Below are 27762 nucleotides of genomic sequence, written 5' to 3'. Positions count from 1 at the left end.
CCCGCTCCCTTCCTCCTCTCCCGCTCCCTTCCTCCTCTCCCGCTCCCTTCCTCCTCTCCCGCTCCCTTCCTCCTCTCCCGTTCCCTTCCTCCTCTCCCGCTCCCTTCCTCCTCTCCCGCTCCCTTCCTCCTCTCGCGCTCCCTTCCGCTCTCTCCCTCCTCTCCGCTCTCTTCCTCCTCTTTTCCTCCTCTCCTGCCCTCTCCCTCCTCTCCTGCCCTCTCCCTCCTCTCCTGCCCTCTCCCTCCTCTCCTGCCCTCTCCCTCCTCTCCTGCCCTCTCCTGCCCTCTCTCTCTCTCTCCCTCCCCCCTCTCTCCCTCTCCCCCCTCTCTCCCTCTCCCCCCTCTCTCCCTCTAGTTGTGCTGAGGCTGTCCTGGATGCAGACCCAGGTCAGCTACAGGTAGAAGATGCCGTCTATGGAGGAACCCCCCTACACTGGTGCAAGACTGCAGAGGTAGAGGGGAACACTTTACAATGACAAGACTGCAGAGGGGAACACTTTACAATGACAAGACTGTAGAGGTAGAGGGGAAGACTTTACAATGACAAGACTGTAGAGGGGAACACTTTACAATGACAAGACTGTAGAGGGGAACACTTTACAATGACAAGACTGTAGAGGTAGAGGGGAACACTTTACAATGACAAGACTGTAGAGGTAGAGGGGAAGACTTTACAATGACAAGACTGTAGAGGGGAACACTTTACAATGACAAGACTGTAGAGGGGAACACTTTACAATGACAAGACTGTAGAGGTAGAGGGGAAGACTTTACAATGACAAGACTGTAGAGGGGAACACTTTACAATGACAAGACTGTAGAGGGGAACACTTTACAATGACAAGACTGTAGAGGTAGAGGGGAACACTTTACAATGACAAGACTGTAGAGGGGAACACTTTACAATGACAAGACTGTAGAGGTAGAGGGGAACACTTTACAATGACAAGACTGTAGAGGTAGAGGGGAACACTTTACAATAACAAGACTGTAGAGGTAGAGGGGAACACTTTACAATGACAAGACTGTAGAGGTAGAGGGGAACACTTTACAATGACAAGACTGTAGAGGTAGAGGGGAACACTTTACAATGACAAGACTGCAGAGGTAGAGGGGAACACTTTACAATGACAAGACTGTAGAGGGGAACACTTTACAATGACAAGACTGTAGAGGGGAACACTTTACAATGACAAGACTGTAGAGGGGAACACCTTACAATGACAAGACTGTAGAGGTAGAGGGGAACACTTTACAATGACAAGACTGCAGAGGGGAACACTTTACAATGACAAGACTGTAGAGGGGAACACTTTACAATGACAAGACTGTAGAGGGGAACACTTTACAATGACAAGACTGTAGAGGGGAACACTTTACAATGACAAGACTGTAGAGGGGAACACTTTACAATGACAAGACTGTAGAGGGGAACACTTTACAATGACAAGACTGTAGAGGGGAACACTTTACAATGACAAGACTGTAGAGGGGAACACTTTACAATGACAAGACTGTAGAGGGGAACACTTTACAATGACAAGACTGTAGAGGGGAACACCTTACAATGACAAGACTGTAGAGGTAGAGGGGAACACTTTACAATGACAAGACTGTAGAGGGGAACACTTTACAATGACAAGACTGTAGAGGGGAACACTTTACAATGACAAGACTGTAGAGGGGAACACTTTACAATGACAAGACTGTAGAGGGGAACACTTTACAATGACAAGACTGTAGAGGGGAACACTTTACAATGACAAGACTGTAGAGGGGAACACTTTACAATGACAAGACTGTAGAGGGGAACACTTTACAATGACAAGACTGTAGAGGGGAACACTTTACAATGACAAGACTGTAGAGGGGAACACTTTACAATGACAAGACTGTAGAGGGGAACACTTTACAATGACAAGACTGTAGAGGGGAACACTTTACAATGACAAGACTGTAGAGGGGAACACTTTACAATGACAAGACTGCAGAGGGGAACACTTTACAATGACAAGACTGTAGACTGTAGAGGGGAACACTTTACAATGACAAGACTGTAGAGGTAGAGGGGAAGACTTTACAATGGCAAGACTGTAGAGGGGAACACTTTACAATGACAAGACTGTAGAGGGGAAGACTTTACAATGACAAAACTGTAGAGGTAGAGGGGAACACTTTACAATGACAAGACTGTAGAGGGGAAGACTTTACAATGACAAGACTGCAGAGGTAGAGGGGAAGACTTTACAATGACAAGACTGTAGAGGGGAAGACTTTACAATGACAAGACTGCAGAGGTAGAGGGGAACACTTTACAATGACAAGACTGCAGAGGTAGAGGGGAACACTTTACAATGACAAGACTGTAGAGGTAGAGGGGAAGACTTTACAATGACAAGACTGTAGAGGTAGAGGGGAAGACTTTACAATGACAAGACTGCAGAGGTAGAGGGGAACACTTTACAATGACAAGACTGTAGAGGTAGAGGGGAAGACTTTACAATGACAAGACTGTAGAGGTAGAGGGGAAGACTTTACAATGACAAGACTGTAGAGGTAGAGGGGAAGACTTTACAATGACAAGACTGTAGAGGTAGAGGGGAACACTTTACAATGACAAGACTGTAGAGGGGAACACTTTACAATGACAAGACTGTAGAGGTAGAGGGGAACACTTTACAATGACAAGACTGTAGAGGGGAACACTTTACAATGACAAGACTGTAGAGGTAGAGGGGAACACTTTACAATGACAAGACGGTAGAGGGGAACACTTTACAATGACAAGACTGTAGAGGGGAACACTTTACAATGACAAGACTGTAGAGGGGAACACTTTACAATGACAAGACTGTAGAGGGGAACACTTTACAATGACAAGACTGTAGAGGTAGAGGGGAACACTTTACAATGACAAGACTGTAGAGGTAGAGGGGAACACTTTACAATGACAAGACTGTAGAGGGGAACACTTTACAATGACAAAACTGTAGAGGTAGAGGGGAACACTTTACAATGACAAGACTGTAGAGGGGAACACTTTACAATGACAAGACTGCAGAGGTAGAGGGGAACACTTTACAATGACAAGACTGCAGAGGTAGAGGGGAACACTTTACAATGACAAGACTGCAGAGGTAGAGGGGAACACTTTACAATGACAAGACTGCAGAGGTAGAGGGGAACACTTTACAATGACAAGACTGTAGAGGGGAACACTTTACAATGACAAGACTGCAGAGGTAGAGGGGAATACTTTACAATGACAAGACTGTAGAGGTAGAGGGGAACACTTTACAATGACAAGACTACAGAGGTAGATGGGAACACTTTACAATGACAAGACTGCAGAGGGGAACACTTTACAATGACAAGACTGCAGAGGGGAACACTTTACAATGACAAGACTGCAGAGGTAGAGGGGAACACTTTACAATGACAAGACTGTAGAGGTAGAAGGGAACACTTTACAATGACAAGACTGTAGAGGGGAACACTTTACAATGACAAGACTGCAGAGGTAGAGGGGAACACTTCACAATGACAAGACTGTAGAGGTAGAGGGGAACACTGTACAATGACAAGACTGTAGAGGGGAACACTTTACAATGACAAGACTGTAGAGGGGAACACTTTACAATGACAAGACTGTAGAGGGGAACACTTTACAATGACAAGACTGTAGAGGGGAACACTTTACAATGACAAGACTGTAGAGGGGAACACTTTACAATGACAAGACTGTAGAGGGGAACACTTTACAATGACAAGACTGCAGAGGGGAACACTTTACAATGACAAGACTGTAGACCGTAGAGGGGAACACTTTACAATGACAAGACTGTAGAGGTAGAGGGGAAGACTTTACAATGACAAGACTGTAGAGGGGAACACTTTACAATGACAAGACTGTAGAGGGGAAGACTTTACAATGACAAAACTGTAGAGGTAGAGGGGAACACTTTACAATGACAAGACTGTAGAGGGGAAGACTTTACAATGACAAGACTGCAGAGGTAGAGGGGAAGACTTTACAATGACAAGACTGTAGAGGGGAAGACTTTACAATGACAAGACTGCAGAGGTAGAGGGGAACACTTTACAATGACAAGACTGTAGAGGTAGAGGGGAAGACTTTACAATGACAAGACTGTAGAGGTAGAGGGGAAGACTTTACAATGACAAGACTGCAGAGGTAGAGGGGAACACTTTACAATGACAAGACTGTAGAGGTAGAGGGGAAGACTTTACAATGACAAGACTGTAGAGGTAGAGGGGAAGACTTTACAATGACAAGACTGTAGAGGTAGAGGGGAAGACTTTACAATGACAAGACTGTAGAGGTAGAGGGGAACACTTTACAATGACAAGACTGTAGAGGGGAACACTTTACAATGACAAGACTGTAGAGGTAGAGGGGAACACTTTACAATGACAAGACTGTAGAGGGGAACACTTTACAATGACAAGACTGTAGAGGGGAACACTTTACAATGACAAGACTGTAGAGGGGAACACTTTACAATGACAAGACTGTAGAGGTAGAGGGGAACACTTTACAATGACAAGACTGTAGAGGGGAACACTTTACAATGACAAGACTGTAGAGGGGAACACTTTACAATGACAAGACTGTAGAGGGGAACACTTTACAATGACAAGACTGTAGAGGGGAACACTTTACAATGACAAGACTGTAGAGGTAGAGGGGAACACTTTACAATGACAAGACTGTAGAGGTAGAGGGGAACACTTTACAATGACAAGACTGTAGAGGGGAACACTTTACAATGACAAGACTGTAGAGGGGAACACTTTACAATGACAAAACTGTAGAGGTAGAGGGGAACACTTTACAATGACAAGACTGCATAGGGGAACACTTTACAATGACAAGACTGTAGAGGGGAACACTTTACAATGACAAGACTGCAGAGGTAGAGGGGAACACTTTACAATGACAAGACTGCAGAGGTAGAGGGGAACACTTTACAATGACAAGACTGCAGAGGTAGAGGGGAACACTTTACAATGACAAGACTGCAGAGGTAGAGGGGAACACTTTACAATGACAAGACTGTAGAGGGGAACACTTTACAATGACAAGACTGCAGAGGTAGAGGGGAATACTTTACAATGACAAGACTGTAGAGGTAGAGGGGAACACTTTAGAATGACAAGACTGTAGAGGTAGAGGGGAACACTTTACAATGACAAGACTACAGAGGTAGATGGGAACACTTTACAATGACAAGACTGCAGAGGGGAACACTTTACAATGACAAGACTGCAGAGGGGAACACTTTACAATGACAAGACTGCAGAGGTAGAGGGGAACACTTTACAATGACAAGACTGTAGAGGTAGAAGGGAACACTTTACAATGACAAGACTGTAGAGGGGAACACTTTACAATGACAAGACTGCAGAGGTAGAGGGGAACACTTCACAATGACAAGACTGTAGAGGTAGAGTGGAACACTTCACAATGACAAGACTGTAGAGGTAGAGGGGAACACTTTACAATGACAAGACTGTAGAGGTAGAGGGGAACACTGTACAATGACAAGACTGTGGAGGTAGAGGGGAACACTTTACAATGACAAGACTGTAGAGGTAGAGGGGAACACTTTACAATGACAAGACTGCAGAGGTGGAGAGGAACACTTTACAATGACAAGACTGCAGAGGTAGATGGGAACACTTTACAATGACAAGACTGCAGAGGTAGAGGGGAACACTTTACAATGACAAGACTGTAGAGGTAGAGGGGAACACTTTACAATGACAAGACTGTAGAGGGGAACACTTTACAATGACAAGACTGCAGAGGGGAACACTTTACAATGACAAGACTGTAGACCGTAGAGGGGAATACTTTACAATGACAAGACTGTAGAGGTAGAGGGGAACACTTTACAATGACAAGACTGTAGAGGTAGAGGGGAACACTGTACAATGACAAGACTGTAGAGGTAGAGGGGAACACTTTACAATGACAAGACTGCAGAGGGGAACACTTTACAATGACAAGACTGCATAGGGGAACACTTTACAATGACAAGACTGCAGAGGTAGAGGGGAACACTTTACAATGACAAGACTGCAGAGGTGGAGAGGAACACTTTACAATGAAAAGACTGCAGAGGTAGATGGGAACACTTTACAATGACAAGACTGCAGAGGTAGAGGGGAACACTTTACAATGACAAGACTGCAGAGGTAGAGGGGAACACTTTACAATGACAAGACTGTAGAGGTAGAGGGGAACACTTTACAATGACAAGACTGTAGAGGGGAACACTTTACAATGACAAGACTGTAGAGGGGAACACTTTACAATGACAAGACTGCAGAGGGGAACACTTTACAATGACAAGACTGTAGACCGTAGAGGGGAATACTTTACAATGACAAGACTGTAGAGGTAGAGGGGAACACTTTACAATGACAAGACTGTAGAGGTAGAGGGGAACACTTTACAATGACAAGACTATAGAGGTAGAGGGGAACACTTTACAATGACAAGACTGTAGAGGTAGAGGGGAACACTTTACAATGACAAGACTGTAGAGGTAGAGGGGAACACTTTACAATGACAAGACTGTAGAGGTAGAGGGGAACACTTTACAATGACAAGACTGCAGAGGTAGAGGGGAACACTTTACAATGACAAGACTGTAGAGGTAGAGGGGAAGACTTTACAATGACAAGACTGTAGAGGGGAACACTTTACAATGACAAGACTGTAGAGGGGAACACTTTACAATGACAAGACTGTAGAGGGGAACACCTTACAATGACAAGACTGCAGAGGTAGAGGGGAACACTTTACAATGACAAGACTGTAGAGGTAGAGGGGAAGACTTTACAATGACAAGACTGTAGAGGTAGAGGGGAAGACTTTACAATGACAAGACTGTAGAGGTAGAGGGGAACACTTTACAATGACAAGACTGTAGAGGTAGAGGGGAACACTTTACAATGACAAGACTGTAGAGGGGAACACTTTACAATGACAAGACTGTAGAGGTAGAGGGGAACACTTTACAATGACAAGACTGTAGAGGGGAACACTTTACAATGACAAGACTGTAGAGGTAGAGGGGAACACTTTACAATGACAAGACTGTAGAGGGGAACACTTTACAATGACAAGACTGTAGAGGGGAACACTTTACAATGACAAGACTGTAGAGGGGAACACTTTACAATGACAAGACTGTAGAGGGGAACACTTTACAATGACAAGACTGTAGAGGGGAACACTTTACAATGACAAGACTGTAGAGGGGAACACTTTACAATGACAAGACTGTAGAGGGGAACACTTTACAATGACAAGACTGTAGAGGGGAACACTTTACAATGACAAGACTGTAGAGGGGAACACTTTACAATGACAAGACTGTAGAGGGGAACACTTTACAATGACAAGACTGTAGAGGGGAACACTTTACAATGACAAGACTGTAGAGGGGAACACTTTACAATGACAAGACTGTAGAGGGGAACACTTTACAATGACAAGACTGTAGAGGGGAACACTTTACAATGACAAGACTGTAGAGGGGAACACTTTACAATGACAAGACTGTAGAGGGGAACACTTTACAATGACAAGACTGTAGAGGGGAACACTTTACAATGACAAGACTGCAGAGGGGAACACTTTACAATGACAAGACTGTAGACCGTAGAGGGGAACACTTTACAATGACAAGACTGTAGAGGTAGAGGGGAAGACTTTACAATGACAAGACTGTAGAGGGGAACACTTTACAATGACAAGACTGCAGAGGTAGAGGGGAAGACTTTACAATGACAAGGCTGTAGAGGGGAAGACTTTACAATGACAAGACTGCAGAGGTAGAGGGGAACACTTTACAATGACAAGACTGTAGAGGTAGAGGGGAAGACTTTACAATGACAAGACTGTAGAGGTAGAGGGGAAGACTTTACAATGACAAGACTGCAGAGGTAGAGGGGAACACTTTACAATGACAAGACTGTAGAGGTAGAGGGGAAGACTTTACAATGACAAGACTGTAGAGGTAGAGGGGAAGACTTTACAATGACAAGACTGTAGAGGTAGAGGGGAAGACTTTACAATGACAAGACTGTAGAGGTAGAGGGGAACACTTTACAATGACAAGACTGTAGAGGTAGAGGGGAACACTTTACAATGACAAGACTGTAGAGGGGAACACTTTACAATGACAAGACTGTAGAGGTAGAGGGGAACACTTTACAATGACAAGACTGTAGAGGGGAACACTTTACAATGACAAGACTGTAGAGGGGAACACTTTACAATGACAAGACTGTAGAGGGGAACACTTTACAATGACAAGACTGTAGAGGTAGAGGGGAACACTTTACAATGACAAGACTGTAGAGGTAGAGGGGAACACTTTACAATGACAAGACTGTAGAGGGGAACACTTTACAATGACAAGACTGTAGAGGGGAACACTTTACAATGACAAAACTGTAGAGGTAGAGGGGAACACTTTACAATGACAAGACTGCATAGGGGAACACTTTACAATGACAAGACTGTAGAGGGGAACACTTTACAATGACAAGACTGCAGAGGTAGAGGGGAACACTTTACAATGACAAGACTGCAGAGGTAGAGGGGAACACTTTACAATGACAAGACTGCAGAGGTAGAGGGGAACACTTTACAATGACAAGACTGCAGAGGTAGAGGGGAACACTTTACAATGACAAGACTGTAGAGGGGAACACTTTACAATGACAAGACTGCAGAGGTAGAGGGGAATACTTTACAATGACAAGACTGTAGAGGTAGAGGGGAACACTTTAGAATGACAAGACTGTAGAGGTAGAGGGGAACACTTTACAATGACAAGACTACAGAGGTAGATGGGAACACTTTACAATGACAAGACTGCAGAGGGGAACACTTTACAATGACAAGACTGCAGAGGGGAACACTTTACAATGACAAGACTGCAGAGGTAGAGGGGAACACTTTACAATGACAAGACTGTAGAGGTAGAAGGGAACACTTTACAATGACAAGACTGTAGAGGGGAACACTTTACAATGACAAGACTGCAGAGGTAGAGGGGAACACTTCACAATGACAAGACTGTAGAGGTAGAGGGGAACACTTCACAATGACAAGACTGTAGAGGTAGAGGGGAACACTTTACAATGACAAGACTGTAGAGGTAGAGGGGAACACTTTACAATGACAAGACTGTAGAGGTAGAGGGGAACACTGTACAATGACAAGACTGTAGAGGTAGAGGGGAACACTTTACAATGACAAGACTGTAGAGGTAGAGGGGAACACTTTACAATGACAAGACTGCAGAGGGGAACACTTTACAATGACAAGACTGCAGAGGTAGAGGGGAACACTTTACAATGACAAGACTGCAGAGGTGGAGAGGAACACTTTACAATGACAAGACTGCAGAGGTAGATGGGAACACTTTACAATGACAAGACTGCAGAGGTAGAGGGGAACACTTTACAATGACAAGACTGTAGAGGTAGAGGGGAACACTTTACAATGACAAGACTGTAGAGGGGAACACTTTACAATGACAAGACTGTAGAGGGGAACACTTTACAATGACAAGACTGTAGAGGGGAACACTTTACAATGACAAGACTGTAGAGGGGAACACTTTACAATGACAAGACTGTAGAGGGGAACACTTTACAATGACAAGACTGTAGAGGGGAACACTTTACAATGACAAGACTGCAGAGGGGAACACTTTACAATGACAAGACTGTAGACCGTAGAGGGGAAGACTTTACAATGACAAGACTGTAGAGGGGAACACTTTACAATGACAAGACTGTAGAGGGGAAGACTTTACAATGACAAAACTGTAGAGGTAGAGGGGAACACTTTACAATGACAAGACTGTAGAGGGGAAGACTTTACAATGACAAGACTGCAGAGGTAGAGGGGAAGACTTTACAATGACAAGACTGTAGAGGGGAAGACTTTACAATGACAAGACTGCAGAGGTAGAGGGGAACACTTTACAATGACAAGACTGTAGAGGTAGAGGGGAAGACTTTACAATGACAAGACTGCAGAGGTAGAGGGGAACACTTTACAATGACAAGACTGTAGAGGTAGAGGGGAAGACTTTACAATGACAAGACTGTAGAGGTAGAGGGGAAGACTTTACAATGACAAGACTGTAGAGGTAGAGGGGAAGACTTTACAATGACAAGACTGTAGAGGTAGAGGGGAACACTTTACAATGACAAGACTGTAGAGGTAGAGGGGAACACTTTACAATGACAAGACTGTAGAGGGGAACACTTTACAATGACAAGACTGTAGAGGTAGAGGGGAACACTTTACAATGACAAGACTGTAGAGGGGAACACTTTACAATGACAAGACTGTAGAGGTAGAGGGGAACACTTTACAATGACAAGACTGTAGAGGGGAACACTTTACAATGACAAGACTGTAGAGGGGAACACTTTACAATGACAAGACTGTAGAGGGGAACACTTTACAATGACAAGACTGTAGAGGGGAACACTTTACAATGACAAGACTGTAGAGGGGAACACTTTACAATGACAAGACTGTAGAGGTAGAGGGGAACACTTTACAATGACAAGACTGTAGAGGTAGAGGGGAACACTTTACAATGACAAGACTGTAGAGGGGAACACTTTACAATGACAAGACTGTAGAGGGGAACACTTTACAATGACAAAACTGTAGAGGTAGAGGGGAACACTTTACAATGACAAGACTGCATAGGGGAACACTTTACAATGACAAGACTGTAGAGGGGAACACTTTACAATGACAAGACTGCAGAGGTAGAGGGGAACACTTTACAATGACAAGACTGCAGAGGTAGAGGGGAACACTTTACAATGACAAGACTGCAGAGGTAGAGGGGAACACTTTACAATGACAAGACTGCAGAGGTAGAGGGGAACACTTTACAATGACAAGACTGCAGAGGTAGAGGGGAACACTTTACAATGACAAGACTGTAGAGGGGAACACTTTACAATGACAAGACTGCAGAGGTAGAGGGGAACACTTTACAATGACAAGACTGCAGAGGTAGAGGGGAACACTTTACAATGACAAGACTGCAGAGGTAGAGGGGAACACTTTACAATGACAAGACTGTAGAGGGGAACACTTTACAATGACAAGACTGTAGAGGTAGAGGGGAACACTTTACAATGACAAGACTGCAGAGGGGAACACTTTACAATGACAAGACTGCAGAGGGGAACACTTTACAATGACAAGACTGCAGAGGTAGAGGGGAACACTTTACAATGACAAGACTGCAGAGGTGGAGAGGAACACTTTACAATGACAAGACTGCAGAGGTAGATGGGAACACTTTACAATGACAAGACTGCAGAGGTAGAGGGGAACACTTTACAATGACAAGACTGTAGAGGTAGAGGGGAACACTTTACAATGACAAGACTGTAGAGGGGAACACTTTACAATGACAAGACTGTAGAGGGGAACACTTTACAATGACAAGACTGCAGAGGGGAACACTTTACAATGACAAGACTGTAGACCGTAGAGGGGAATACTTTACAATGACAAGACTGTAGAGGTAGAGGGGAACACTTTACAATGACAAGACTGCAGAGGTAGAGGGGAACACTTTACAATGACAAGACTGTAGAGGGGAACACTTTACAATGACAAGACTGCAGAGGGGAACACTTTACAATGACAAGACTGTAGACCGTAGAGGGGAATACTTTACAATGACAAGACTGCAGAGGTAGAGGGGAACACTTTACAATGACAAGACTGTAGAGGGGAACACTTTACAATGACAAGACTGCAGAGGGGAACACTTTACAATGACAAGACTGTAGACCGTAGAGGGGAATACTTTACAATGACAAGACTGTAGAGGTAGAGGGGAACACTTTACAATGACAAGACTGTAGAGGTAGAGGGGAACACTGTACAATGACAAGACTGTAGAGGTAGAGGGGAACACTTTACAATGACAAGACTGTAGAGGTAGAGGGGAACACTTTACAATGACAAGACTGCAGAGGGGAACACTTTACAATGACAAGACTGCAGAGGTAGAGGGGAACACTTTACAATGACAAGACTGCAGAGGTGGAGAGGAACACTTTACAATGACAAGACTGCAGAGGTAGATGGGAACACTTTACAATGACAAGACTGCAGAGGTGGAGAGGAACACTTTACAATGACAAGACTGCAGAGGTAGATGGGAACACTTTACAATGACAAGACTGCAGAGGTAGATGGGAACACTTTACAATGACAAGACTGCAGAGGTAGAGGGGAACACTTTACAATGACAAGACTGCAGAGGTAGAGGGGAACACTTTACAATGACAAGACTGTAGAGGTAGAGGGGAACACTTTACAATGACAAGACTGTAGAGGGGAACACTTTACAATGACAAGACTGTAGAGGGGAACACTTTACAATGACAAGACTGTAGAGGGGAACACTTTACAATGACAAGACTGTAGAGGGGAACACTTTACAATGACAAGACTGTAGAGGGGAACACTTTACAATGACAAGACTGTAGAGGGGAACACTTTACAATGACAAGACTGTAGAGGGGAACACTTTACAATGACAAGACTGTAGAGGGGAACACTTTACAATGACAAGACTGTAGAGGTAGAGGGGAACACTTTACAATGACAAGACTGTAGAGGTAGAGGGGAACACTTTACAATGACAAGACTGTAGAGGGGAACACTTTACAATGACAAGACTGTAGAGGGGAACACTTTACAATGACAAAACTGTAGAGGTAGAGGGGAACACTTTACAATGACAAGACTGCATAGGGGAACACTTTACAATGACAAGACTGTAGAGGGGAACACTTTACAATGACAAGACTGCAGAGGTAGAGGGGAACACTTTACAATGACAAGACTGCAGAGGTAGAGGGGAACACTTTACAATGACAAGACTGCAGAGGTAGAGGGGAACACTTTACAATGACAAGACTGCAGAGGTAGAGGGGAACACTTTACAATGACAAGACTGTAGAGGGGAACACTTTACAATGACAAGACTGCAGAGGTAGAGGGGAATACTTTACAATGACAAGACTGTAGAGGTAGAGGGGAACACTTTAGAATGACAAGACTGTAGAGGTAGAGGGGAACACTTTACAATGACAAGACTACAGAGGTAGATGGGAACACTTTACAATGACAAGACTGCAGAGGGGAACACTTTACAATGACAAGACTGCAGAGGGGAACACTTTACAATGACAAGACTGCAGAGGTAGAGGGGAACACTTTACAATGACAAGACTGTAGAGGTAGAAGGGAACACTTTACAATGACAAGACTGTAGAGGGGAACACTTTACAATGACAAGACTGCAGAGGTAGAGGGGAACACTTCACAATGACAAGACTGTAGAGGTAGAGGGGAACACTTCACAATGACAAGACTGTAGAGGTAGAGGGGAACACTTTACAATGACAAGACTGTAGAGGTAGAGGGGAACACTTTACAATGACAAGACTGTAGAGGTAGAGGGGAACACTGTACAATGACAAGACTGTAGAGGTAGAGGGGAACACTTTACAATGACAAGACTGTAGAGGTAGAGGGGAACACTTTACAATGACAAGACTGCAGAGGGGAACACTTTACAATGACAAGACTGCAGAGGTAGAGGGGAACACTTTACAATGACAAGACTGCAGAGGTGGAGAGGAACACTTTACAATGACAAGACTGCAGAGGTAGAGGGGAACACTTTACAATGACAAGACTGCAGAGGTGGAGAGGAACACTTTACAATGACAAGACTGCAGAGGTAGATGGGAACACTTTACAATGACAAGACTGCAGAGGTAGAGGGGAACACTTTACAATGACAAGACTGTAGAGGTAGAGGGGAACACTTTACAATGACAAGACTGTAGAGGGGAACACTTTACAATGACAAGACTGTAGAGGGGAACACTTTACAATGACAAGACTGTAGAGGGGAACACTTTACAATGACAAGACTGTAGAGGGGAACACTTTACAATGACAAGACTGTAGAGGGGAACACTTTACAATGACAAGACTGTAGAGGGGAACACTTTACAATGACAAGACTGTAGAGGGGAACACTTTACAATGACAAGACTGTAGAGGGGAACACTTTACAATGACAAGACTGTAGAGGGGAACACTTTACAATGACAAGACTGCAGAGGGGAACACTTTACAATGACAAGACTGTAGACCGTAGAGGGGAACACTTTACAATGACAAGACTGTAGAGGTAGAGGGGAAGACTTTACAATGACAAGACTGTAGAGGGGAACACTTTACAATGACAAGACTGTAGAGGGGAAGACTTTACAATGACAAAACTGTAGAGGTAGAGGGGAACACTTTACAATGACAAGACTGTAGAGGGGAAGACTTTACAATGACAAGACTGCAGAGGTAGAGGGGAAGACTTTACAATGACAAGACTGTAGAGGGGAAGACTTTACAATGACAAGACTGCAGAGGTAGAGGGGAACACTTTACAATGACAAGACTGTAGAGGTAGAGGGGAAGACTTTACAATGACAAGACTGCAGAGGTAGAGGGGAACACTTTACAATGACAAGACTGTAGAGGTAGAGGGGAAGACTTTACAATGACAAGACTGTAGAGGTAGAGGGGAAGACTTTACAATGACAAGACTGTAGAGGTAGAGGGGAAGACTTTACAATGACAAGACTGTAGAGGTAGAGGGGAACACTTTACAATGACAAGACTGTAGAGGTAGAGGGGAACACTTTACAATGACAAGACTGTAGAGGGGAACACTTTACAATGACAAGACTGTAGAGGTAGAGGGGAACACTTTACAATGACAAGACTGTAGAGGGGAACACTTTACAATGACAAGACTGTAGAGGGGAACACTTTACAATGACAAGACTGTAGAGGTAGAGGGGAACACTTTACAATGACAAGACTGTAGAGGGGAACACTTTACAATGACAAGACTGTAGAGGGGAACACTTTACAATGACAAGACTGTAGAGGGGAACACTTTACAATGACAAGACTGTAGAGGGGAACACTTTACAATGACAAGACTGTAGAGGTAGAGGGGAACACTTTACAATGACAAGACTGTAGAGGTAGAGGGGAACACTTTACAATGACAAGACTGTAGAGGGGAACACTTTACAATGACAAGACTGTAGAGGGGAACACTTTACAATGACAAAACTGTAGAGGTAGAGGGGAACACTTTACAATGACAAGACTGCATAGGGGAACACTTTACAATGACAAGACTGTAGAGGGGAACACTTTACAATGACAAGACTGCAGAGGTAGAGGGGAACACTTTACAATGACAAGACTGCAGAGGTAGAGGGGAACACTTTACAATGACAAGACTGCAGAGGTAGAGGGGAACACTTTACAATGACAAGACTGCAGAGGTAGAGGGGAACACTTTACAATGACAAGACTGTAGAGGGGAACACTTTACAATGACAAGACTGCAGAGGTAGAGGGGAATACTTTACAATGACAAGACTGTAGAGGTAGAGGGGAACACTTTAGAATGACAAGACTGTAGAGGTAGAGGGGAACACTTTACAATGACAAGACTACAGAGGTAGAGGGGAACACTTTACAATGACAAGACTGCAGAGGGGAACACTTTACAATGACAAGACTGCAGAGGGGAACACTTTACAATGACAAGACTACAGAGGTAGAGGGGAACACTTTACAATGACAAGACTGTAGAGGTAGAAGGGAACACTTTACAATGACAAGACTGTAGAGGGGAACACTTTACAATGACAAGACTGCAGAGGTAGAGGGGAACACTTCACAATGACAAGACTGTAGAGGTAGAGGGGAACACTTCACAATGACAAGACTGTAGAGGTAGAGGGGAACACTTTACAATGACAAGACTGTAGAGGTAGAGGGGAACACTTTACAATGACAAGACTGTAGAGGTAGAGGGGAACACTGTACAATGACAAGACTGTAGAGGTAGAGGGGAACACTTTACAATGACAAGACTGTAGAGGGGAACACTTTACAATGACAAGACTGTAGAGGGGAACACTTTACAATGACAAGACTGTAGAGGGGAACACTTTACAATGACAAGACTGTAGAGGGGAACACTTTACAATGACAAGACTGTAGAGGGGAACACTTTACAATGACAAGACTGTAGAGGGGAACACTTTACAATGACAAGACTGTAGAGGGGAACACTTTACAATGACAAGACTGTAGAGGGGAACACTTTACAATGACAAGACTGTAGAGGTAGAGGGGAACACTTTACAATGACAAGACTGTAGAGGTAGAGGGGAACACTTTACAATGACAAGACTGTAGAGGGGAACACTTTACAATGACAAGACTGTAGAGGGGAACACTTTACAATGACAAAACTGTAGAGGTAGAGGGGAACACTTTACAATGACAAGACTGCATAGGGGAACACTTTACAATGACAAGACTGTAGAGGGGAACACTTTACAATGACAAGACTGCAGAGGTAGAGGGGAACACTTTACAATGACAAGACTGCAGAGGTAGAGGGGAACACTTTACAATGACAAGACTGCAGAGGTAGAGGGGAACACTTTACAATGACAAGACTGCAGAGGTAGAGGGGAACACTTTACAATGACAAGCCTGTAGAGGGGAACACTTTACAATGACAAGACTGCAGAGGTAGAGGGGAATACTTTACAATGACAAGACTGTAGAGGTAGAGGGGAACACTTTAGAATGACAAGACTGTAGAGGTAGAGGGGAACACTTTACAATGACAAGACTACAGAGGTAGATGGGAACACTTTACAATGACAAGACTGCAGAGGGGAACACTTTACAATGACAAGACTGCAGAGGGGAACACTTTACAATGACAAGACTGCAGAGGTAGAGGGGAACACTTTACAATGACAAGACTGTAGAGGTAGAAGGGAACACTTTACAATGACAAGACTGTAGAGGGGAACACTTTACAATGACAAGACTGCAGAGGTAGAGGGGAACACTTCACAATGACAAGACTGTAGAGGTAGAGGGGAACACTTCACAATGACAAGACTGTAGAGGTAGAGGGGAACACTTTACAATGACAAGACTGTAGAGGTAGAGGGGAACACTTTACAATGACAAGACTGTAGAGGTAGAGGGGAACACTGTACAATGACAAGACTGTAGAGGTAGAGGGGAACACTTTACAATGACAAGACTGTAGAGGTAGAGGGGAACACTTTACAATGACAAGACTGCAGAGGGGAACACTTTACAATGACAAGACTGCAGAGGTAGAGGGGAACACTTTACAATGACAAGACTGCAGAGGTGGAGAGGAACACTTTACAATGACAAGACTGCAGAGGTAGAGGGGAACACTTTACAATGACAAGACTGCAGAGGTGGAGAGGAACACTTTACAATGACAAGACTGCAGAGGTAGATGGGAACACTTTACAATGACAAGACTGCAGAGGTAGAGGGGAACACTTTACAATGACAAGACTGTAGAGGTAGAGGGGAACACTTTACAATGACAAGACTGTAGAGGGGAACACTTTACAATGACAAGACTGTGGAGGGGAACACTTTACAATTACAAGACTGTAGAGGGGAACACTTTACAATGACAAGACTGTAGAGGGGAACACTTTACAATGACAAGACTGTAGAGGGGAACACTTTACAATGACAAGACTGTAGAGGGGAACACTTTACAATGACAAGACTGTAGAGGGGAACACTTTACAATGACAAGACTGTAGAGGGGAACACTTTACAATGACAAGACTGTAGAGGGGAACACTTTACAATGACAAGACTGCAGAGGGGAACACTTTACAATGACAAGACTGTAGACCGTAGAGGGGAACACTTTACAATGACAAGACTGTAGAGGTAGAGGGGAAGACTTTACAATGACAAGACTGTAGAGGGGAACACTTTACAATGACAAGACTGTAGAGGGGAAGACTTTACAATGACAAAACTGTAGAGGTAGAGGGGAACACTTTACAATGACAAGACTGTAGAGGGGAAGACTTTACAATGACAAGACTGCAGAGGTAGAGGGGAAGACTTTACAATGACAAGACTGTAGAGGGGAAGACTTTACAATGACAAGACTGCAGAGGTAGAGGGGAACACTTTACAATGACAAGACTGTAGAGGTAGAGGGGAAGACTTTACAATGACAAGACTGCAGAGGTAGAGGGGAACACTTTACAATGACAAGACTGTAGAGGTAGAGGGGAAGACTTTACAATGACAAGACTGTAGAGGTAGAGGGGAAGACTTTACAATGACAAGACTGTAGAGGTAGAGGGGAAGACTTTACAATGACAAGACTGTAGAGGTAGAGGGGAACACTTTACAATGACAAGACTGTAGAGGTAGAGGGGAACACTTTACAATGACAAGACTGTAGAGGGGAACACTTTACAATGACAAGACTGTAGAGGTAGAGGGGAACACTTTACAATGACAAGACTGTAGAGGGGAACACTTTACAATGACAAGACTGTAGAGGGGAACACTTTACAATGACAAGACTGTAGAGGTAGAGGGGAACACTTTACAATGACAAGACTGTAGAGGGGAACACTTTACAATGACAAGACTGTAGAGGGGAACACTTTACAATGACAAGACTGTAGAGGGGAACACTTTACAATGACAAGACTGTAGAGGGGAACACTTTACAATGACAAGACTGTAGAGGTAGAGGGGAACACTTTACAATGACAAGACTGTAGAGGTAGAGGGGAACACTTTACAATGACAAGACTGTAGAGGGGAACACTTTACAATGACAAGACTGTAGAGGTAGAGGGGAACACTTTACAATGACAAGACTGCATAGGGGAACACTTTACAATGACAAGACTGTAGAGGGGAACACTTTACAATGACAAGACTGCAGAGGTAGAGGGGAACACTTTACAATGACAAGACTGCAGAGGTAGAGGGGAACACTTTACAATGACAAGACTGCAGAGGTAGAGGGGAACACTTTACAATGACAAGACTGCAGAGGTAGAGGGGAACACTTTACAATGACAAGACTGTAGAGGGGAACACTTTACAATGACAAGACTGCAGAGGTAGAGGGGAATACTTTACAATGACAAGACTGTAGAGGTAGAGGGGAACACTTTAGAATGACAAGACTGTAGAGGTAGAGGGGAACACTTTACAATGACAAGACTACAGAGGTAGATGGGAACACTTTACAATGACAAGACTGCAGAGGGGAACACTTTACAATGACAAGACTGCAGAGGGGAACACTTTACAATGACAAGACTACAGAGGTAGAGGGGAACACTTTACAATGACAAGACTGTAGAGGTAGAAGGGAACACTTTACAATGACAAGACTGTAGAGGGGAACACTTTACAATGACAAGACTGCAGAGGTAGAGGGGAACACTTCACAATGACAAGACTGTAGAGGTAGAGGGGAACACTTCACAATGACAAGACTGTAGAGGTAGAGGGGAACACTTTACAATGACAAGACTGTAGAGGTAGAGGGGAACACTTTACAATGACAAGACTGTAGAGGTAGAGGGGAACACTGTACAATGACAAGACTGTAGAGGTAGAGGGGAACACTTTACAATGACAAGACTGCAGAGGGGAACACTTTACAATGACAAGACTGCAGAGGTAGAGGGGAACACTTTACAATGACAAGACTGTAGAGGTGGAGAGGAACACTTTACAATGACAAGACTGCAGAGGTAGATGGGAACACTTTACAATGACAAGACTGCAGAGGTAGAGGGGAACACTTTACAATGACAAGACTGTAGAGGTAGAGGGGAACACTTTACAATGACAAGACTGTAGAGGGGAACACTTTACAATGACAAGACTGTAGAGGGGAACACTTTACAATGACAAGACTGCAGAGGGGAACACTTTACAATGACAAGACTGTAGACCGTAGAGGGGAATACTTTACAATGACAAGACTGTAGAGGTAGAGGGGAACACTTTACAATGACAAGACTGTAGAGGGGAACACTTTACAATGACAAGACTGTAGAGGGGAACACTTTACAATGACAAGACTGTAGACCGTAGAGGGGAATACTTTACAATGACAAGACTGTAGACCGTAGAGGGGAATACTTTACAATGACAAGACTGTAGAGGTAGAGGGGAACACTTTACAATGACAAGACTGTAGAGGTAGAGGGGAACACTGTACAATGACAAGACTGTAGAGGTAGAGGGGAACACTTTACAATGACAAGACTGTAGAGGTAGAGGGGAACACTTTACAATGACAAGACTGCAGAGGGGAACACTTTACAATGACAAGACTGCAGAGGTAGAGGGGAACACTTTACAATGACAAGACTGCAGAGGTGGAGAGGAACACTTTACAATGACAAGACTGCAGAGGTAGATGGGAACACTTTACAATGACAAGACTGCAGAGGTAGAGGGGAACACTTTACAATGACAAGACTGCAGAGGTAGAGGGGAACACTTTACAATGACAAGACTGTAGAGGTAGAGGGGAACACTTTACAATGACAAGACTGTAGAGGGGAACACTTTACAATGACAAGACTGTAGAGGGGAACACTTTACAATGACAAGACTGCAGAGGGGAACACTTTACAATGACAAGACTGTAGACCGTAGAGGGGAATACTTTACAATGACAAGACTGTAGAGGTAGAGGGGAACACTTTACAATGACAAGACTGTAGAGGGGAACACTTTACAATGACAAGACTGCAGAGGGGAACACTTTACAATGACAAGACTGTAGACCGTAGAGGGGAATACTTTACAATGACAAGACTGTAGAGGTAGAGGGGAACACTTTACAATGACAAGACTGCAGAGGTAGAGGGGAACACTTTACAATGACAAGACTGTAGAGGTAGAGGGGAAGACTTTACAATGACAAGACTGTAGAGGTAGAGGGGAAGACTTTACAATGACAAGACTGTAGAGGTAGAGGGGAACACTTTACAATGACAAGACTGTAGAGGTAGAGGGGAACACTTTACAATGACAAGACTGTAGAGGGGAACACTTTACAATGACAAGACTGTAGAGGTAGAGGGGAACACTTTACAATGACAAGACTGTAGAGGGGAACACTTTACAATGACAAGACTGTAGAGGTAGAGGGGAACACTTTACAATGACAAGACTGTAGAGGGGAACACTTTACAATGACAAGACTGTAGAGGGGAACACTTTACAATGACAAGACTGTAGAGGGGAACACTTTACAATGACAAGACTGTAGAGGGGAACACTTTACAATGACAAGACTGTAGAGGGGAACACTTTAAAATGACAAGACTGTAGAGGTAGAGGGGAACACTTTACAATGACAAGACTGTAGAGGGGAACACTTTACAATGACAAGACTGTAGAGGGGAACACTTTACAATGACAAGACTGTAGAGGGGAACACTTTACAATGACAAGACTGTAGAGGGGAACACTTTACAATGACAAGACTGTAGAGGGGAACACTTTACAATGACAAGACTGTAGAGGGGAACACTTTACAATGACAAGACTGCAGAGGGGAACACTTTACAATGACAAGACTGTAGACCGTAGAGGGGAACACTTTACAATGACAAGACTGTAGAGGGGAACACTTTACAATGACAAGACTGTAGAGGGGAACACTTTACAATGACAAGACTGTAGAGGTAGAGGGGAACACTTTACAATGACAAGACTGTAGAGGTAGAGGGGAACACTTTACAATGACAAGACTGCAGAGGGGAACACTTTACAATGACAAGACTGTAGAGGGGAACACTTTACAATGACAAAACTGTAGAGGTAGAGGGGAACACTTTACAATGACAAGACTGCAGAGGGGAACACTTTACAATGACAAGACTGTAGAGGGGAACACTTTACAATGACAAGACTGCAGAGGTAGAGGGGAACACTTTACAATGACAAGACTGCAGAGGTAGAGGGGAACACTTTACAATGACAAGACTGCAGAGGTAGAGGGGAACACTTTACAATGACAAGACTGCAGAGGTAGAGGGGAACACTTTACAATGACAAGACTGTAGAGGGGAACACTTTACAATGACAAGACTGCAGAGGTAGAGGGGAATACTTTACAATGACAAGACTGTAGAGGTAGAGGGGAACACTTTAGAATGACAAGACTGTAGAGGTAGAGGGGAACACTTTACAATGACAAGACTACAGAGGTAGATGGGAACACTTTACAATGACAAGACTGCAGAGGGGAACACTTTACAATGACAAGACTGCAGAGGGGAACACTTTACAATGACAAGACTGCAGAGGTAGAGGGGAACACTTTACAATGACAAGACTGTAGAGGTAGAAGGGAACACTTTACAATGACAAGACTGTAGAGGGGAACACTTTACAATGACAAGACTGCAGAGGTAGAGGGGAACACTTCACAATGACAAGACTGTAGAGGTAGAGGGGAACACTTCACAATGACAAGACTGTAGAGGTAGAGGTGAACACTTCACAATGACAAGACTGTAGAGGTAGAGGGGAACACTTTACAATGACAAGACTGTAGAGGTAGAGGGGAACACTGTACAATGACAAGACTGTAGAGGTAGAGGGGAACACTTTACAATGACAAGACTGTAGAGGTAGAGGGGAACACTTTACAATGACAAGACTGCAGAGGGGAACACTTTACAATGACAAGACTGCAGAGGTAGAGGGGAACACTTTACAATGACAAGACTGCAGAGGTGGAGAGGAACACTTTACAATGACAAGACTGTAGACCGTAGAGGGGAATACTTTACAATGACAAGACTGCAGAGGTAGAGGGGAACACTTTACAATGACAAGACTGCAGAGGTAGAGGGGAACACTTTACAATGACAAGACTGTAGAGGGGAACACTTTACAATGACAAGACTGCAGAGGGGAACACTTTACAATGACAAGACTGTAGACCGTAGAGGGGAATACTTTACAATGACAAGACTGTAGAGGTAGAGGGGAACACTTTACAATGACAAGACTGTAGAGGTAGAGGGGAACACTGTACAATGACAAGACTGTAGAGGTAGAGGGGAACACTTTACAATGACAAGACTGTAGAGGTAGAGGGGAACACTTTACAATGACAAGACTGCAGAGGGGAACACTTTACAATGACAAGACTGCAGAGGTAGAGGGGAACACTTTACAATGACAAGACTGCAGAGGTGGAGAGGAACACTTTACAATGACAAGACTGCAGAGGTAGATGGGAACACTTTACAATGACAAGACTGCAGAGGGGAACACTTTACAATGACAAGACTGTAGACCGTAGAGGGGAATACTTTACAATGACAAGACTGTAGAGGTAGAGGGGAACACTTTACAATGACAAGACTGTAGAGGGGAACACTTTACAATGACAAGACTGTAGAGGGGAACACTTTACAATGACAAGACTGCAGAGGGGAACACTTTACAATGACAAGACTGTAGACCACATATGTCAGAGTCAAGGCCCGCGGGCCACATCCGGCCCGCAAGAAGGTTTTTTACGGCCCCTGGGATGATCTTGATTTATTATTAGAACCGGCCCGCAGCAAGCCGGCAGCCCGCAGATCTTTTACACGCACCAATACTACATTTCCCACAATGCAAAGGTGACGCACCGAGCAGTAGGCTGCTTCATTTCAATATTTATTGGCACAGCAGTCGTCAGCATCACAGTAAAATTAACTTTCAGATACCCATCAAAAATGGCAAAACGGAAGGTGGATACTGAGAACCGGGGGTTTCAAACAAGGTGGGAGTCGGAGTATATGTTCACAAAGGTAGCTGGAAAACCTGTGTGTCTTCTGTGTGGAGAAAGTGTGGCGGTACTGAAAGAGTATAATCTGAGACGACATTATGAAACGAAACACGCGGACAAAAACAAGAATATGGACATGGAACAAAGGCTACAAAAGGCAGAGGAATTAAAACGAGGCCTCAAATCTCGACAGGCTCTGTTCAAAAAAGCCAAATCACAAGGCCAGGCTGCTGTCAAGGCCAGTTTTATTTTGGCAGAAGAGATCGCTAAATCAGCCCGGCCATTTACGGAGGGGGATTTCATCAAAAACTGCATGATTAAAGTTTGTGACGAAGTTTGCCCAGAAAAAAGGCAACTCTTTTTAAATGTGAGTCTGAGCAGAAACACCATTGCCGAGAGAGTAGACCAGTTGTCCATCAATCTAAAAGAGCAGCTTGTGAAAAAGGGAAAAGATTTTATTGCATATTCCTTGGCTGTGGATGAGAGCACCGACATTTCTGACATTGCCCAGTTGTCAATTTTCATCCGCGGAGTGGACTCCAACCTAAGCGTGACAGAGGAGTTTTTGGCTTTACGTCCTATGCATGGCACAACTACGGGGCATGATTTGTATGAAGAGGTGTCAAGATGTGTAAATGAGATGGAGCTGCCTTGGGAAAAACTTGTGGGTTTGACAACCGACGGAGCACCTGCGATGTGTGGACACAGGAGCGGACTGGTGGCGAAGATACGGGAAAAGATGCAAGAGGAAAACGCGACAGGTGAGCTGACAGCTTATCATTGTATCATACACCAGGAAGCGTTGTGCGGTAAAGCCTTGAAAATGGAGCATGTAATGAGCATCATCACGCGCACAGTTAACTTTATCAGAGCCAAAGGTTTGAATCACCGCCAGTTCAAGGCATTTCTGACGGAGTTAGAAACGGAGCATGGTGATTTGCCTTATCACACAGAGGTGCGATGGCTAAGCCAGGGAAAGGTGCTTCAAAGATGTTTCGAGCTTCGTGAGGAGATTTGTCTGTTCTTGGACAGCAAAGGGAAAGACACAACACAACTCCGAGACGAAATGTTTCTGTGTGAAATGGCTTTTCTGTGTGACATTACGAGTCATCTGAATGCAATAAACTTGCAGCTGCAGGGTCGGGATCGTGTCATCTCTGATATGTACAGTACAGTGAAGGCATTTAAAACCAAACTGACTCTGTGGGAGACGCAGATGCGGAAAGAAAATTTGAGCCACTTTCCCAGCTGCCAGACCATGAAAGAGAAGCTCTCTACCAGTGCGTTCCCGAGCACACAGTTGGCTGATAAAATAGGTATGCTTGCCGCTGACTTTCGACGCCGATTTGCTGACTTTGAAGCACAAAAAAGCAGGTTGGAACTGCTCGGTAACCCATTTGCTGTTGACGTGGAAAGCTCACCACCAAACCTCCAAATGGAGTTGATTGACCTCCAATGCAATGATGCACTGAGGGCAAAATATGCGGCAGTGGATGCTGCGGAGTTCGCCCGTTTCCTCCCCGGCACAATGCCCCAGCTGCGCATCCAGGCTGCTCAAACGTTGTCTATGTTTGGCAGCACATACCTGTGTGAACAACTGTTTTCTTTGATGAACCTGAACAAAACATCACACAGAAGTCGACTTACTGCTGAACACCTCCACTCAATTCTGAGGATTTCTTCAGCTCAGAGCCTTACCCCGAACATTGATGAACTTGTGGAAAAGATGGGACACCACCAAGTATCACCCTCAACCTCAAACAAGTGAACATTACTGTGCAATCACATATTTAGAGTTTTTACTCAGTTCAAGTTTAAAAGTTAAAATTTAATATTTGTTTTCACTGCATGTTACTTCTCCTTAAACAAAGTGTTGTTTTTGATTAATAGATTTTTGCACTTTATTTTTTTGTATTTCAATCCAATTATATTTTAAAAATATTTCAGTTGAGTGGATGATAGAAAATTGCTATTATTGTTTTTTCTTTGAAGTAAATTTAGCCCACTTTTGCTAAAATAGAAAATATAGTCTACTGATGGTGCCTTGAATACCGGTTTCTTTCATTTAATGTTCATGTTATGGGGATATTTATATAAAGGAAATTTGTCTTTTGTGTCTGTTGAAAATTAAAGATTACTGACAGAGCCATAAGAAAATATTGCTTTATTTATCTGATCATATTGTAATATATTTGTTAGGTTTTCAGTAGGTTCAATTAGGTTCACTAGACTATATGCGTCATTTAAAAATTTTTCAATGAACATTCGAACAGTCCGGCCCTCGTCTTGTAGCTGATTTTTTTATTTGGCCCTCCGTCCATTTGACTTTGACACCCCTGCTGTAGACCGTAGAGGGGAATACTTTACAATGACAAGACTGTAGAGGTAGAGGGGAACACTTTACAATGACAAGACTGTAGAGGGGAACACTTTACAATGACAAGACTGTAGAGGGGAACACTTTACAATGACAAGACTGTAGAGGTGGAGGGGAACACTTTACAATGACAAGACTGTAGAGGGGAACACTTTACAATGACAACACTGTAGAGGGGAACACTTTACAATGACAAGACTGTAGAGGGGAACACTTTACAATGACAAGACTGTAGAGGGGAACACTTTACAATGACAAGACTGTAGAGGGGAACACTTTACAATTACACTTACACTTTTTCACCCAAAATGAGTTGTGATAAATATTTGAATTGCCCCTCCATGATAATATCGGAGGAACTTTGCATCTGTTTCCGTCCGTTCGTACCTACTAACATGCTTACCATGTTTTCCATGGTTTCCATTTACCGACATTTGGCCGATGTAAAACGATAAATGTTTTGCCTGACAAATTGTCTGTTTATAGTTTAATTTGCCTAATTGTGTAAAAAGAAATGCTACAATTTTTAAAATCTTAATTGGTAATTGAAATGCACCTCCCAATCGCCAATCCAGTGCATAGGAAACGGTAGGGAGGCTATCAACGTGTCACCCTCCACTTTACAATGAGCTGGAGGCAGCATGCATTTTGAAAACATATCCTTCGTTGTTTGAAACCTGAACGTTTTACTTCATATTATGAGGCATGTCTTACCTTGCTTCAAAGTAGCCTAGTCAAAATCCCACCATACAAAAGCACAAGCAGTTATTTTATAAAGTCTTCCCCATTGAAACTAGCGTTTCTCTCCTGTTGTATTGGTTTTCGACGTTCTTTCGTTGTCCAGAAGCCAAAGCCACATTAGTCATGTTAGAAACTCATCCTAGTGTTTTACATGACGTTGTTTTGGCTGCTTCATTACAGGAGCTGCTCGTTATGTTACGATCAATTACCTTCATCTAGATGTGATTTCTGTCACTCTGAGCATTGTGGGTGGACGCCCTACTGGGTCTCTTTCCTAACGGAAACCCTGGTACGTACGTTAGTCACACGCCATATCTCAGACACCACTCGCCTGATTTAGTTGACATTTTTTTATGAAACTCTGGTGAATGATGCGTCTTGCCATGGAGATACGGCATTTGCGAAACGACACTGATTGGCCTGAAGGGGGCGATATAGTAATCAGCTGAACTGAGAAAGTTTGAATGAGCATTTCTCCTGTCCCGTTGAGCTCCAGTCCTGACACTTTGTACTGTATATGCTTCTCCTCATGAGAAACAGGATACTGGGGTGAATGCATCTCGCTGTGGAGATCCAACGTTTGACGAAACGACACTGAGTGGGCCAAAGGGGGCGCTGTATCATTCTGTAGGGGACAACATGTTGTTGCTAGTTAAACGTACTGAAACCTGAAGTACCTACTTGTTTCTATGTATCAGGTTATGGTCAAACAGATATTATTTACAAGTCTGTGTTAAACATGGCTATCATGCTTTCCCTCCCTCCCTCCCTCCCCCCCTAC

At 43.7% G+C, this 27762-nt stretch overlaps 1 protein-coding gene across 6 annotated transcripts in view; it reads left to right on the top strand.

Annotated features, from left to right (window-relative positions):
- LOC110515366 (85/88 kDa calcium-independent phospholipase A2) overlaps positions 1-27762 on the top strand; it is a 48418-nt gene that overhangs the window by 8209 nt on the left and 12447 nt on the right. For all 6 annotated transcript variants that reach the window (XR_005035438.1, XM_036940129.1, XM_036940131.1 and 3 more), the window contains one exon: positions 355-451. Coding sequence is in view for 5 of the 6 variants with exons in the window: in XM_036940129.1 (XP_036796024.1) it covers positions 355-451 (97 nt within the window). In the remaining variant the exon portion in view is untranslated. The remainder of the gene's footprint in view (positions 1-354; positions 452-27762) is intronic.

The sequence above is a fragment of the Oncorhynchus mykiss genome, chromosome 13 (genome assembly GCF_013265735.2).
Source record: "Oncorhynchus mykiss isolate Arlee chromosome 13, USDA_OmykA_1.1, whole genome shotgun sequence".
NCBI lineage: Eukaryota > Metazoa > Chordata > Actinopteri > Salmoniformes > Salmonidae > Oncorhynchus > Oncorhynchus mykiss.
Note: the sequence above shows the minus strand (reverse complement) of the source record. Positions and strands in the feature narration are given on the sequence as shown.